This window comes from Ambystoma mexicanum, chromosome 1p, assembly GCF_040938575.1.
Source record: "Ambystoma mexicanum isolate Mex_15411 chromosome 1p, UKY_AmexF1_1, whole genome shotgun sequence".
NCBI lineage: Eukaryota > Metazoa > Chordata > Amphibia > Caudata > Ambystomatidae > Ambystoma > Ambystoma mexicanum.
In genome coordinates this window covers 262,456,854-262,472,276 of record NC_090921.1, presented here as the reverse complement: position 1 = coordinate 262,472,276, position 15,423 = coordinate 262,456,854, and the positions used below count along the sequence as shown (strand labels likewise).

Below are 15,423 nucleotides of genomic sequence, written 5' to 3'. Positions count from 1 at the left end.
AGCTGTGGTCCAAAAATATCTGGAGAGCCAATGGTTGGAGATCCGTGATGTAGATAATTACTGCAATGAAGGGCACATTTCCTTCACACTGACCGACATGGAGCCCACTCTCTAGGGTCTGGTTATGCCCTACCAGGCCAACCATAACCCTATTTCTATGTTAATGTAATGCCTGAAGAGACTGCTATGGAGGGGGCTGACGTAGCCTCTACTGATTATGGTCTTGTATTTTGTCCTCTCTGAAACACTTCTATCTCTGTTCCTCTTACAGGGATGGTTCCTGTCAGTAAGGTGAGCCTGGATTACCTCCTCTCCAAGAATGGACAAGGTAACGCAGTGGTTATTGTCATTGGAGGAGCAGCTGAATCCCTCAACTGTCTTCCTGGGGAGGAAAGGGTCATCCTGAGAAGTCGGAAGGGCTTTGTACGCCTGGCTCTGGAACATGGGTGGGTATCACAGCTTACAAGAGAAAACAGTAATGATTGAAATGCAACCCAGAGCTACCCGTGGAGTATAAATGACTGACCCAAAAGCTTGGCTTGGTTTAAGGTCCACCAAAACCTATCTACAAAGTATGGGATCCACCAATAGGAATCGGAGGATCAGAGATCAGCTATGTCTCAAACTCACTGGTTGCCATAGGCAAGGCCAGGGATCTCCAGAGAGATAATTACAAGGTTAGAAATCCTACCTAGCACTGTAGTCGGACTAAGGGATTCACCCAGAATCATCAGAGTTGTAGATCCGCTCAGAACTTCCCTGAACAGGGAGAAATGTCCCACAAGAACAATTATCTAGGTTTACATTATTTTAAACACAAATATAAATACAAATACATACAATACAGGAAGATCACTCCACACATGTGCTTCAACAAGGTCTTGAATTTAGCTAGATTCCTGTCCAGAGGAGTATGTTATCCACTTGGAGATATCATTTCAACCTAAATCTAAAAGCAGGGTAAGAGATCCACCCTGCATTATCACTAGTGTGAAATATACACCCAGAGCCCTTGGCAGGGGCACTGACTCTGAGCCATGCTTATGTTCTATGTATTGCCTCCCTTGACAGCTGTCAGATGAAACATTATAAATACACGCACAATCTCAACTATCTGACACAGCACAAATTACCAACTGATCAGAGGTGATGGTTATGATTGGCTCCCAGCGGGAAGTTCCTAAGAATGATCGCAAATCGCAAAAAGGCCTCACAGGAGCAGGGACTGGGCATGTTTGAGGGATCGTGCATGCATCGGGGTAAGGACAGAGATATGAGCTGGGAGGTGAGGGGGAAAGGTGGTGTGGGTGATATGGTGGGAATGGGTAAGGGCATTCTCAGGCTGTCCAACGGATAGGAAGTGAGCAGACAAGAGGACAGCCGATGAGGAGTGCATAGAGAAGGCCGGTGAGTGGAGGGGAAATGCACTGGGCTGTGTGGGAGGGTTCCGGGCTGTACTCTTGGATTAAAAGGGTAATGAAAGAAATTGAGGGACACTGCATGAAAAAGAAGAAGGTGCGGGATATCATATTTAAAAAAAAACTCTCAGTGCAGTGACATATTATTGTAGAGAAAACATTGTGTAAAGACAACAAGGACCTTATAGTCATGATCAAAGTCAGAGTCATGATCATGCTAAGGTTTAGAATAAAAGTTAACTTTAAGATTATGTTTTTCATTAAAGATAAGATTAGGGTTAAATGGGGATGCTGCAGCCTCATGTCCCACTTCATTTTGAACATGGAATAATGGTTTGGACTATTAGGTTTGTATTCAAATTTGAGCCATTCCTCTTCAATCTACCTTCTGTTTACCAGAAACTCCTACCTTTAACTTATACGTAGCCACAAACCCAGACCTAGCCTTTAGCCACTAGCCCTGATTCTACAGACATCCTCATCTCTAAACATATACAACAACAGAGCCTATACACCAACACTTACCATAAAGATAACCAGTAATGCTATTCCCAGGCCTCACCCTAACTTAACTCTAAATTCTACTTGACACTGAGCCTGTCCACTGTTTCCCAAACTGTATCAACTAACTCTTACTGTAATTCAACTGCAAGCCAAACCCATAAAGTTACCCCAAATGTATCAGTAATCTGAACCCTAAAGGAAATCTAATTCAAGACCTGAATCAGAATAATTGTCCTAATCAGTAACTCGAATACTGTAAACATCTGCAAACATAACATTGACCCTCTTTTTTAGATAACTATTATCATAGCTCGACCTCTCACCAAGATCTGTAAAACCTTCCTCTAGGTCTAAAATTAATTGTATTGTTGTGGGCCAAAGTTGATTTTTTCAGAAGGGGCCCTGCTACCGTGGGCTTCCACACCCTTTACATTTGTGCATGTACCTGAGTAGTATTAAAAATAAGTCTGTGTGTATGCAAAACATGGGATGATCTGTTGTGAGAGGGCCATCGGGGCAATGTAATGTGGGGACCCTGAGATTTTAGCCTTCGCTGGAACTAGATTAATATCCTGAATCCTGTTCCCGGAAAGGTGACAATCTTCATAGTTCCCGTCAAATATCATTCCATTTCTGATGGAAAAGCAGAGCTAGTTCATCACATAGTTGCTGGGAGTCTATTGACATTGATATTAAAGCAGATGCTGTGTATAGCTCATTGAGAGTGCCAAAGAGTTCTTTGGAAATATTTGGTACAGTCATGTCCTTGCAAGAGTAACCCACCTTTTTTGTGTTACAGATACTTTTTTATACCTATGATGTATCTGCTTTAGCAGGAGTATTTCAAAAACTGAATAGCAAATACCCTGCTTTCTGCCTTTTTTTCTAATGCAATTCTTTTCTTTTCTAAGGGCCTTATTATACAAGGGGTGAGACTTTAATTTTTCTTCTCCTTAAATATTTAAAATAGATCAATATATTCAAATGTGTGTTTATATTTTGAAGGATGTTAGAAAGTAACGTCAGACAATGTTCACTTTTTGTGAGAAAAACCTGATGGTGTCTCCCTAGCTAGTCCCTGGGGATCTGTCATCCAGGTGGCCAGGACGCGGCCATCGTTATTGGATCCTGTTCCTGGGGTTGGACCAGTGAGGGAGGATCACCTAGATGGGGGGTCCTTGGGGAGTGGGAAGGGACACTGATGGGTGAGACACACTAGTCCCCTTCTTTCAACACCTTTTCCCCATCCGACCACGTAGAATATTCCAAAACACTGCCCCCCTTTTCCAACTCAAACACTTTTGCACAACACGAAAGACAACAGACTAACACCCGAGCCATTTACCTGACATGTCCCCATACACGGGTCAGGCAAAGTCAGACAATGGCCCAGAATCACACACACCTGATGGCCCTTTCCCTTCCCCAGAGGGATAAAAGGTGGAGCACGAGAGCACAGGACAAGCGAGGCAGACCGCACACCGTGAGAACTAACTCAGCACATCAGTTCAAGAGGAGGAGAAAGACGGCGCAGACCAAGAGGGTGACAAGGCCTGTGAAACCTCCGCAGAAGGAATTATACGTGTGTGAACAATAGCCAGTGTGTGTTGCAGCAGATGTCGAGGGAAGAGCCGATAATAAACCGAACTGTATTGAATGATAAATAGCGAACGGCTAATTTGAATTTTTGAGAAGCTTAAAGATATAATTGACGAGAGAGGGGGAAAACTAGCAACAGAGGAGTCCGGCACCATGTGGGTTCTCAGACAGGAAACTCTGGGCAATTACTCGATGGTAGAAACTGCTGTAACTAGAATCCCTTGGGAAGAGGTGAAAAGAGGTCAAAGTGGTCATACATGGGGGCTTTTAAAATCCTCTGTACCGTCGAAAGTCTTTGACTGACAGATGATGGAGTAGCTTCTGTGCACCATCCCCAGACCGATGGCCTGGCAGAAAGATTCAATAAAACCCTGAAACTAATTCTCTGAAAGCTGGTAGACAAGGGCGGGAAAGACTGGGACCGAATGATCCCATGGGCACTATTTGCAGTGAGGAAAACTCCCCAAGCTTCCACAGGTTTCTCTCCCTTTGAGTTACTCTATGGGAGAGAGTCGAAAGATGTCCTGGGTGTTAGGCAGAATTATATGCAGTACCCTTTGGGAACACCACACACAATTAGGACTACAAGTGACAGTACAAATTCACCTTTGGTACAAGCCTGTACTACACAGTAAAGTGGTAGCGATGGCTGAGCAGCCAGACTTATCTCAAGAGTAAAGTGAGCAGTATCAATAGTTACACAAGGGACAGCAATTACTATGATTCAAACAAACACTGACTCAAGGTTTCTGAGTAAAAGAATATACATTTATTTACACATCAGTTATTAAACATTTCACTATTATTAAGCAGTTGAAAAATCACATTTCTAATACACTACACCACACCCAATGGATTCTGGACAAGTTAGGCTCAAAATGAAGTGTGAGCAAAATGGCACTCCAGTAATAAAAAGGGAGGGAAAGACAAAGTTAGACAGAAATTGAGCAGCACCAATAAGTAAGTAAGCAGGGCAATCTAGAAAAAGGAACTACAGTGAGGAAATCAAATCAAGAGACAAGGGCCAAAGTCAATGGACCAAAGTCTTTGCAGAGGATCACATAGTTTAGGGTAGTTTGCGGTTAAGTCTTTGCCAAGAGTTCCGAACGAAGTTGGTCGTACGAAAGGTTACTTTAAACAATAGAGAAGGACAAGCCCTCGGATTGGTGAAAGATTTCACACACTTTCACCGCGGCTGTAAGAAACAAACAACCGGGTTAGCACAGTACCTTTAGAGCAGAAGAATGCTGTAGCTGAAGCCGACGTTCCTGGCAGGTCCTGCAGGCTGACGGTTCCTGAAGCGACTGTCGGACTGACAAGAAGGAGGAAGACTGGAGGGTCCTGCACTGGCCAGGGAAGAAACCAGCAGTGGAGAAAAGCGACGAATAAAAGGTGCGCTCCTTAGAACGCAAGCAGGCTCCTTTTCTCCTGGCTATCCAGTTCACTGTAGCTGTGCACAGCAAATTCGACCAGAGGAGGGAGGCCTGGCTAGCAGTTTGGAGAACTGGTTGTTCCCACCAGCTCAAGGGGAGAAGATTCCTTGCAGATCTTCCCTGTCGTCGAAGTTTGGAGATTCGGACCCGCAGCAGGGAATCACCGGGAGGTTCAGTCGTGGTAGAGGTCCTCTTCTGTCAGATTCTCTTCGGTTCTATCGATCCAGTGGTGACTCTGCCTTCTCAGTCCCAGAGACCTGCTTTGTATGCAATTTTCCCCCATTCACCCAGCCTGGCTGTCAATCACACAGCAGGGTGGCTGTCCCGCCGGGACAGTCACCACAGCCAATCATACCAGAGTGCGATCTGGGTCTCCAAGGAGACCCTGTGCATGGAGTCTCAAACCCCTCCCTCTCATCCTGTCCCCCTCAGACATTCAGGCGCCTAAGGAGGGCTTCTGTGCAGAAGCCCGTGAAAGGTCAGTGAACAAAGGAACCAAACCTGGTTTGGCACGCAGAGTAAAACACGAGAAAGACTTTTACAAAAAGAAATGGCGAATAAAGCCAGCCGGAACCGTAAAAAAGTAAATATGGTCCAGCAGGTTTAAGTTCGAGGCTACCAAGATAGCCTAAAACAATACCAAGGCTTTTTAAAATAACCGCGGTAGGAAAAATAGGGTAGATACCACTGCCACCAGCCAAGTCTTAATGAAAAGGGAACGAAACAATGTTCCATGAGAAACAGACAAAAAGGTATAAATATTAACGCTTTCCAGAACTCTATGTAAGAAAGTTTGTACTGGGTCTGTGAGTTTAAAAAGACTAATAAAGTGAATGGCAACTTTACATGTTCTGAGAGACAGTAGTCAGTCCCAGAAAATGGAGTCTGAGTTGGAAAGTCTGAAAAAGACAACCCGGTGTTACTGCACTGAAGGTGCTGTGTAATGCACAGTAAAACGATGATGCCTATGGAGTAGATGAGGCTCCACAGTCTATGAACACAAACATGTTAAGCACACACACAGCAAAACACAGTTAAGAGTGGGAAATAAGGCTCACACTCTTACCAGGTGAAAAAAATAAATCCTAGAGATCCAGCAAAGCTGCTGAGGGACTCAGTAGGTAAGGGAAATTAGCCATTTTGGAAAATTCTCCCTAACACTGGACATGCTCCCAGAAACCTGGGTGGAACGTGAGGAGGCCCTATTCCCATCTCACAAACCACCACCCGAATGGGAGAACATATGAAGTTGGTCCGAGACTTAGTTTGTACTTATATGGAAAAAGCTCAGAGTCAACACAAGGCCATTATGACAAGAAAGTGAATTTAAGATCATTCTCCATAGGACAGTAAGTACTGGCCCTCTTACCAACCTCAGAGAACAAGCCAGTCTCCAAGTGGCACAGGCCTTATGGAGTAATAGAAAGAAACTGTACTTTATAGAGTAGCCCAACTGGATAGAAAACTCTTGAAAGAGTGGAAGGAGACATCGATAACTTTGATTTAATTCCGTCCATGTTATCTACTCAACACCAACAAGATTTGAAAGACGTAGTAATTTCATTTCCTGGTGTATTCTTTGAAAAACCAGGAAGCCGGCCCTGGTTAGTAGCCCTATTTTCTCTTGTCCCACCTGTCACCAGAGGGCCGGCTCTGGTCAGTAGCCCTACTTTCTCTCCTCTCACCTCTCATCCTAGGGCCAGCTCTGGTCAGTAGCCCTACTTTCTCTCCTCTCACCTCTCATCCTAGGGCCAGCTCTGGTCAGTAGCCCTACTTTCTCTCCTCTCACCTCTCATCCTAGGGCCAGCTCTGGTCAGTAGCCCTACTTTCTCTCCTCTCACCTCTCATCCGAGGGCCAGCCCTGGTCAGTAGCCCTACTTTCTTACCTCTCATGCTAGGGCCGGCCCTGGTCAGTAGCCCTACTTTCTCTGCTCTTACCTCTCATCCTAGGGCTGGCCCTTGTCAGTAGCCCTACTTTCTCACCTTTCATCCTAGGGCCGGCCCAGGTCAGAAGCCGTACTTTCTCTCCTCTGACCTCTTATCCTCGGGCTGGCCCTGTCAGTAGCCCTACTTTCTCTCCTCTCACCTCTAATCCTAGGGCCAGCCCTGGTCTGTAGCCTTACTTTCTCTCCTCTCACCTCTCATCCTAAGGCCAGCCCTCATCAGTAGCCCTACCTTCTCTCGTCTCACCTCTCATCCTAGGGTTGGCCCTGGTCAGAAGCCCTACTTTCTCCTCTCTCGCCTCTCATCCTAGACCTGGCCCTGGTCAGTAGCCCTACTTTCTCTCCTCTCACCTCTCATCCTAGGGTCGACCCTGGTCAGTAGGCCTACTTGCTCTCCTCTCACCTCTCATCCTAGGGCCAGCCCTGGTCATTAACCCTACTGTCTCTCCTCTCACCCTATGACCGGCCCTGGTCAGTAGCCCTACTTTCTCTCCTCTCATCCTAGGGCCGGCCCTGGTCAGTAGCCCTACTTTCTCTCCTCTTACCTCTCATGCTAGGGCCGGCCCTGGTCAGTAGCCCTACTTTCTCTCCTCTCACCTCTCATCCTAGGGACAGCCCTGGTCAGTAGCCCTACTTTCTCTCCTCTCACCTCTCATCCTAGGGACAGCCCTGGTCAGTAGCCCTACTTTCTCTCCTCTCACCTCTCATCCTAGGGACAGCCCTGGTCAGTAGCCCTACTTTCCCTCCTCTCACCTCTCATCCTAGGGACAGCCCTGGTCAGTAGCCCTACTTTCTCTCCTCTCACCTCTCATCCTAGGGCCGGCCCTGGTCAGTAGACCTACTTTCTCTCCTCTCACCTCTCATCCTAGGGCCAGCTCTGGTCAGTAGCCCTACTTTCTCTCCTCTCACCTCTCATCCTAGGGCCAGCTCTGGTCAGTAGCCCTACTTTCTCTCCTCTCACCTCTCATCCGAGGGCCAGCCCTGGTCAGTAGCCCTACTTTCTTACCTCTCATGCTAGGGCCGGCCCTGGTCAGTAGCCCTACTTTCTCTGCTCTTACCTCTCATCCTAGGGCTGGCCCTTGTCAGTAGCCCTACTTTCTCACCTTTCATCCTAGGGCCGGCCCTGGTCAGAACCCGTACTTTCTCTCCTCTGACCTCTTATCCTAGGGCTGGCCCTGTCAGTAGCCCTACTTTCTCTCCTCTCGCCTCTAATCCTAGGGCCAGCCCTGGTCTGTAGCCTTACTTTCTCTCCTCTCACCTCTCATCCTAAGGCCAGCCCTCATCAGTAGCCCTACCTTCTCTCGTCTCACCTCTCATCCTAGGGTTGGCCCTGGTCAGAAGCCCTACTTTCTCCCCTCTCGCCTCTCATCCTAGACCTGGCCCTGGTCAGTAGCCCTACTTTCTCTCCTCTCACCTCTCATCCTAGGGTCGACCCTGGTCAGTAGGCCTACTTGCTCTCCTCTCACCTCTCATCCTAGGGCCAGCCCTGGTCTGTAGCCTTACTTTCTCTCCTCTCACCTCTCATCCTAAGGCCAGCCCTCATCAGTAGCCCTACCTTCTCTCGTCTCACCTCTCATCCTAGGGTTGGCCCTGGTCAGAAGCCCTACTTTCTCCCCTCTCGCCTCTCATCCTAGACCTGGCCCTGGTCAGTAGCCCTACTTTCTCTCCTCTCACCTCTCATCCTAGGGACGGCCCTGGTCAGTAGCCCTACTTTCTCTCCTCTCACCTCTCATCCTAGGGACGGCCCTGGTCAGTAGCTCTACTTTCTCTCCTCTCACCTCTCATCCTGGGGCCGGCCCTGGTCAGTAGCCCTACTTTCTCTCCTCTCACCTCTCATCCTAGTGCTCGCCCTGGTCAGTAGCCCTACTTTCTCTCCTTTCACCTCTCATCCTAGGGCCGGCCCTGGTTAGTAGCCCTACTTTCTCTCCTCTGACCTCTCATCCTAGGGCCGGCCCTGGTCAGTAGCCATACTTTCTCTCCTCTCACCTCTCATCCTAGTGCTCGCCCTGGTCAGTAGCTCTACTTTCTCTCCTCTGACCTCTCATCCTAGGGCCGGCCCTGGTCAGTAGCCCTACTTTCTCTCCGCTCACCTCTCATCCTAGTGCTCGCCCTGGTCAGTAGCCCTACTTTCTCTCCTCTCACCTCTCATCCTAGTGCTCGCCCTGGTCAGTAGCCCTACTTTCCCTTGTCCCACCTGTCATCCTATGGCCGGCCCTGGTCAGTAGCCCTACTTTCTCTCCTATCACCTCTCATCCTAGGGCTGGCCCTGGTCAGTAGCCCTACTTTCTCTTGTCCCACCTGTCACCCTATGGCCGGCCCTGGTCAGTAGCCGTACTTTCTCTCCTCTCACCTCTCATCCTAGGGCCGGCCCTGGTCAGTAGCCCTACTTTCTCTCCTCTCACCTCTCATCCTAGGGCCGGCCCTGGTCAGTAGCCCTACTTTCTCTCCTCTCACCTGTCACCCTATGGCCGGCCCTGGTCAGTAGCCCTACTTTCTCTCCTATCACCTCTCATCCTAGGGCTGGCCCTGGTTAGTAGCCCTACTTTCTCTTGTCCCACCTGTCACCCTATGGCCGGCCCTGGTCAGTAGCCCTACTTTCTCTCCTATCACCTCTCATCCTAGGGCCGGCCCTGGTCAGTAGCCCTACTTTCTCTCCTCTCACCTGTCACCCTATGGCCGGCCCTGGTCAGTAGCCCTACTTTCTCTCCTTTCACCTCTCATCCTAGGGCCGGCCCTGGTCAGTAGCCATGCTTTCTCTCCGCTCACCTCTCATCCTAGTGCTCGCCCTGGTCAGTAGCTCTACTTTCTCTCCTCTGACCTCTCATCCTAGGGCCGGCCCTGGTCAGTAGCCCTACTTTCTCTCCTCTCACCTCTCATCCTAGTGCTCGCCCTGGTCAGTAGCCCTACTTTCTCTCCTCTCACCTCTCATCCTAGTGCTCGCCCTGGTCAGTAGCCCTACTTTCTCTTGTCCCACCTGTCACCCTATGGCCGGCCCTGGTCAGTAGCCCTACTTTCTCTCCTATCACCTCTCATCCTAGGGCTGGCCCTGGTCAGTAGCCCTACTTTCTCTTGTCCCACCTGTCACCCTATGGCCGGCCCTGGTCAGTAGCCGTACTTTCTCTCCTCTCACCTCTCATCCTAGGGCCGGCCCTGGTCAGTAGCCCTACTTTCTCTCCTCTCACCTCTCATCCTAGGGCTGGCCCTGGTCAGTAGCCCCTCTGGTCAGTTAGGCCAATTTTCTTTCTTCTCATCTCTCATCCTAGGGCCGGCCCTGGTCAGTAGCCCTACTTTCTCTCCTCTCACCTCTCATCCTAGGGCCGGCCCTGGTCAGTAGCCCTACTTTCTCTCCTCTCACCTCTCATCCTAGGGCTGGCCCTGGTCAGTAGCCCCTCTGGTCAGTTAGGCCAATTTTCTTTCTTCTCATCTCTCATCCTAGGGCCGGCCCTGGTCAGTAGCCCTACTTTCTCTCCTCTCACCTCTCATCCTAGGGCTGGCCCTGGCCAGTAGCCCCTCTGGTCAGTTAGGCCAATTTTCTTTCTTCTCATCTCTCATCCTAGGGCCGGCCCTGGTCAGTAGCCCTACTTTCTCTCCTCTCATCCTAGGGCCGGCCCTGGTCAGTAGCCCTACTTTCTCTCCTCTCACCTCTCATCCTAGGGCTGGCCCTGGTCAGTAGCCCCTCTGGTCAGTTAGGCCAATTTTATTTCTTCTCATCTCTCATCCTAGGGCTGGCCCTGGTCAGTAGCCCTACTTTCTCTCCTCTCACCTCTCATCCTAGGGCCGGCCCTGGTCAGTAGCCCTACTTTCTCTCCTCTCATCTCTCATCCTAGGGCCGGCCCAGTTCAGTAGCCCTACTTTCTCTCCTCTCACCTCTCATCCTAGGGCTGGCCCTGGTCAGTAGCCCTACTTTCTCTCCTCTCACCTCTCATCCTAGGGCTGGCCCTGGTCAGTAGCCCTACTTTCTCTTGTCCCACCTGTCACCCTATGGCCGGCCCTGGTCAGTAGCCATACTTTCTCTTGTCCCACCTGTCACCCTATGGCCGGCCCTGGTCAGTAGCCGTACTTTCTCTCCTCTCACCTCTCATCCTAGGGCCGGCCCTGGTCAGTAGCCCTACTTTCTCTCCTCTCACCTCTCATCCTAGGGCCGGCCCAGTTCAGTAGCCCTGGTCAGTAGCCCTACTTTCTCTCCTCTCACCTCTCATCCTAGTGCTCGCCCTGGTCAGTAGCCCTACTTTCTCTTGTCCCACCTGTCACCCTATGGCCGGCCCTGGTCAGTAGCCCTACTTTCTCTCCTATCACCTCTCATCCTAGGGCTGGCCCTGGTCAGTAGCCCTACTTTCTCTTGTCCCACCTGTCACCCTATGGCCGGCCCTGGTCAGTAGCCGTACTTTCTCTCCTCTCACCTCTCATCCTAGGGCCGGCCCTGGTCAGTAGCCCTACTTTCTCTCCTCTCACCTCTCATCCTAGGGCTGGCCCTGGTCAGTAGCCCCTCTGGTCAGTTAGGCCAATTTTCTTTCTTCTCATCTCTCATCCTAGGGCCGGCCCTGGTCAGTAGCCCTACTTTCTCTCCTCTCACCTCTCATCCTAGGGCCGGCCCTGGTCAGTAGCCCTACTTTCTCTCCTCTCACCTCTCATCCTAGGGCTGGCCCTGGTCAGTAGCCCCTCTGGTCAGTTAGGCCAATTTTCTTTCTTCTCATCTCTCATCCTAGGGCCGGCCCTGGTCAGTAGCCCTACTTTCTCTCCTCTCACCTCTCATCCTAGGGCTGGCCCTGGTCAGTAGCCCCTCTGGTCAGTTAGGCCAATTTTCTTTCTTCTCATCTCTCATCCTAGGGCCGGCCCTGGTCAGTAGCCCTACTTTCTCTCCTCTCACCTCTCATCCTAGGGCCGGCCCTGGTCAGTAGCCCTACTTTCTCTCCTCTCACCTCTCATCCTAGGGCTGGCCCTGGTCAGTAGCCCCTCTGGTCAGTTAGGCCAATTTTCTTTCTTCTCATCTCTCATCCTAGGGCCGGCCCTGGTCAGTAGCCCTACTTTCTCTCCTCTCACCTCTCATCCTAGGGCTGGCCCTGGTCAGTTGCCCCTCTGGTCAGTTAGGCCAATTTTCTTTCTTCTCATCTCTCATCCTAGGGCCGGCCCTGGTCAGTAGCCCTACTTTCTCTCCTCTCACCTCTCATCCTAGGGCCGGCCCTGGTCAGTAGCCCTACTTTCTCTCCTCTCATCTCTCATCCTAGGGCCGGCCCAGTTCAGTAGCCCTACTTTCTCTCCTCTCACCTCTCATCCTAGGGCTGGCCCTGGTCAGTAGCCCTACTTTCTCTCCTCTCACCTCTCATCCTAGGGCTGGCCCTGGTCAGTAGCCCTACTTTCTCTTGTCCCACCTGTCACCCTATGGCCGGCCCTGGTCAGTAGCCATACTTTCTCTTGTCCCACCTGTCACCCTATGGCCGGCCCTGGTCAGTAGCCGTACTTTCTCTCCTCTCACCTCTCATCCTAGGGCCGGCCCTGGTCAGTAGCCCTACTTTCTCTCCTCTCACCTCTCATCCTAGGGACGGCCCTGGTCAGTAGCCCTACTTTCTCTCCTCTCACCTCTCATCCTAGGGCTGACCCTGGTCAGTAGCCCCTCTGGTCAGTAGCCCCTCTGGTCAGTAGCCCTACTTTCTTCCCTTTCACCTCTCACCAACTAAGGGACTGTTCATAGCAGCACCCAAGGCTTCTAGAAAGAGGAAGAGCGGCCCATGCGTGCTGCACTGTGTGCCAGAAATAGCGCTGCATGAGTGCTGCATCATGGCACAGCAACAGTGCTGCATAGTCACAAGTGACTGCTGCATTTTAGCACAGCTATGCTACTTCATAGTCACGTGCACGCGCTGCTTAACTGTGCCACAGTGTTTCTGCAGAGGAAAAGGAGGGCTGGGAGAGTCCTGCATTGTAAGTTGTAATACAGCGGTAGTGCTGTGCCTGCTAGCAGTTTGTGGGTGGTGCATCACTGGTCAGTGTGTTAAAAAAAAAAGACCCGTGTTAGGGTATTCTGGCATTGGCTGGAAGAGCCTGTATGGGGAGAGCCATTAAAGAGCATTAGAAAATGTGTCATTGTCCTCTTGCGGAGAGATTTAATTGGCCAAACAGATTAATTAGTGCTGCTGTTCGCTCTGGGAGACTTACATGTAGCACATATATGGGCCTCATTACGAGGTGGGCACAAAGGGATACCGGGCACCGTTAAGGACATTGGTGCCGGTAATCCCTTTGCGCCCTATTCCGAGGTCCCTTATCGGGTCCCTTCCTTAACGCCTGGTTTTACCAGGCGTTATGGACGGGGCCCGTTAAGGGACTTCAAAGCTAATAACGGTACCGCAATTTGCGGTACCGTTATTAGCACCTTCCCCCTTTCCATTGAGCCCTATGGGGGCTGAAATGGGAATGGGGAATGGCTTTTTCAATGGGGACTTACCAGTCCCGCAAAGGTCGGAATAGACTGCTAAGTCCCCATTGAACGAGGGCGGACGCGGTACCGGTATTGGAGGTAGTCATGGCGCTAATAGCGTCATGACTACCTCCAACCTCGGAATGAGGTCCATAGACTCAAAAACCACAGACAAGGCTCGGTGCTGCATAGCCACACACGTGAGCTGCATCATGTCACAGCAGTGGCGCTGCACAGTCACACGCCAGTGCTGCGTTTTGACACAGCGTCAGTGTTGCGTAGTCACCAATGTGCGCTGCGCAATGCTCATGGAGTCCCGCATCATGACACAGCAGTGCCACAAAGGGGCCCAACAGCGCTGCACCGTGCCACATGACTGTTTCATAGTGATAAACCGAGATTGCAAAGTGAAATGCAAATGTCCATCTATTCAAATAGTGGGTCACACCTGCATTCTCTCCCAATTCTGACAGATATATGGTCTACGTTCAGGGGATGAGGTAATGTGCTGGGGTGAGAACTCGGGGCTCCTAGAATCAAAGATGTACAACAAGCACTAGGCCGTAACCCCCCCCTAGGAGCACTAGTAGAATGGGGCCCTGCACAGTGGCACGGATGTGGTCCGTAATGCTCCCGGGGTGCCGCACAGTGGTAAAGGTCTACCGTCTACTGCATAGGGAAGTGCTGGTGGAGAGTGGTGCAGAAGGGCAGCATAGCGGCAAAGGAATGCGTCTTGACTGCATACTGGCACATAAGTGATTTACTATGGCACAGGGGTGCTGGCCAGCGGTACAGGCCTGTGCTACACTGATGCAGAAATATTGCACTGTCATGCAGGCCAGCTCCATGGTGGTATCGGAATGCTGCATAGTGGCACGGAATGCTTAGTATCAGCATTTTCAGGATTGATAAAGTGCAGATAAAACTCAATCCTGAAAATGCGGATACTGAGTTTTATCTGCACCTTCTAGTTGCAGGCTAGAAAACAAGCGCATCATAGTAGCTTATGAGTTCTGCAGGGTAGTAAGGATGTGCTCTATAAGGGTCACTGCCCTTGGTTGAAGTGTATAATATGATATGATATGGCATTTATAACGCGCCTATACACAAGTGTTTCAAGGCGCGATGAGGCAAGGGAGGGTGAACATAGGGAAGACAGAGACAACGATCCTACTAGGTCAGGTGACATTGAGATCGCACATGTGCAGGAGAGGAGGAAGGGGGAAATGCGGAGGAAAGGGGAGGGGGCTGTGCAGTACATAGAATAACAGAAAAATAAATAAAGACAATAAATAAAAGTGCGGCCAGCTGGTTGCAAGTGCACGGGTAAGTGCAGACATCAGGTGTCAAGTGCTAGTAGGGGCTGGACTGCTAACCAGTGCAGACCCCCTCTGTCTGACGTTACTGGCTTCGCCGCTGCCTTTATGGCAATAGAATGATTCTTAGCCGAGAGTGGTGCAGTTGTTTGGAACGGCAGAGGAACGCAGCGGACTCATGCTGTCCGTACACTCCAGAGGGGATGGATGGAAACCAACCTGTGCTAGGCAACAATGCCAGCCTCAGAGGCTCCACCTCCCCCTTGGGGATAAATTAGGCGTCATGTATCCGAAGCAAAACACAGACCCATGAACACAAAGAGGATGCAGTGATAATCAACAATGGATAGGGGGAGCGCGTGCTGTGCGTGCCGTTCTCTCTATGAGGGAGGGAAGCTTGCACTGTTGCTGCCTGCAGCTGTGGGTGCAAGGGACAGTGGCCATGCTTCCGATTATGCTGCACTTGCGCTCTGTGTACAAGGGCACAATTCATTGTTATTCAGATTCTCCTCACCCAACAGCTGCTGTTGATCAGCCACACCAGTCCAAAGACTCCCTGCAGGGGTGTGTGGCGCCACAACAACTTAAAAACAAGGGAAGGGGCAGAACACAAAACAGCAATGATTGTGCCTTGCCCCTGGCGCCGCACCGGGCTCGCATCCCACCTCGATTAAAGAGGGCAGAAGCTTTTGTACTGTACTTCTGGTGGCGGGCGAGCTGTGCAAAGTCTCCTGCAAGGATTCAGGGAGTGAATGAAAAAAGCGAATCATTTTGGAAGCGAAGACTTTCCTAGAG

General features: G+C 50.5%; 1 protein-coding gene across 1 annotated transcript in view; it reads left to right on the top strand.

Moving 5' to 3' along the window:
* The window catches only part of LOC138568791 (diacylglycerol O-acyltransferase 2-like), a 298,181-nt gene that overhangs the window by 259,543 nt on the left and 23,215 nt on the right, over positions 1 to 15,423 (top strand). The window contains exon 6 of the mRNA XM_069646567.1: positions 272 to 446. Within this exon, the coding sequence (XP_069502668.1) occupies positions 272 to 446 (175 nt within the window). The remainder of the gene's footprint in view (positions 1 to 271; positions 447 to 15,423) is intronic.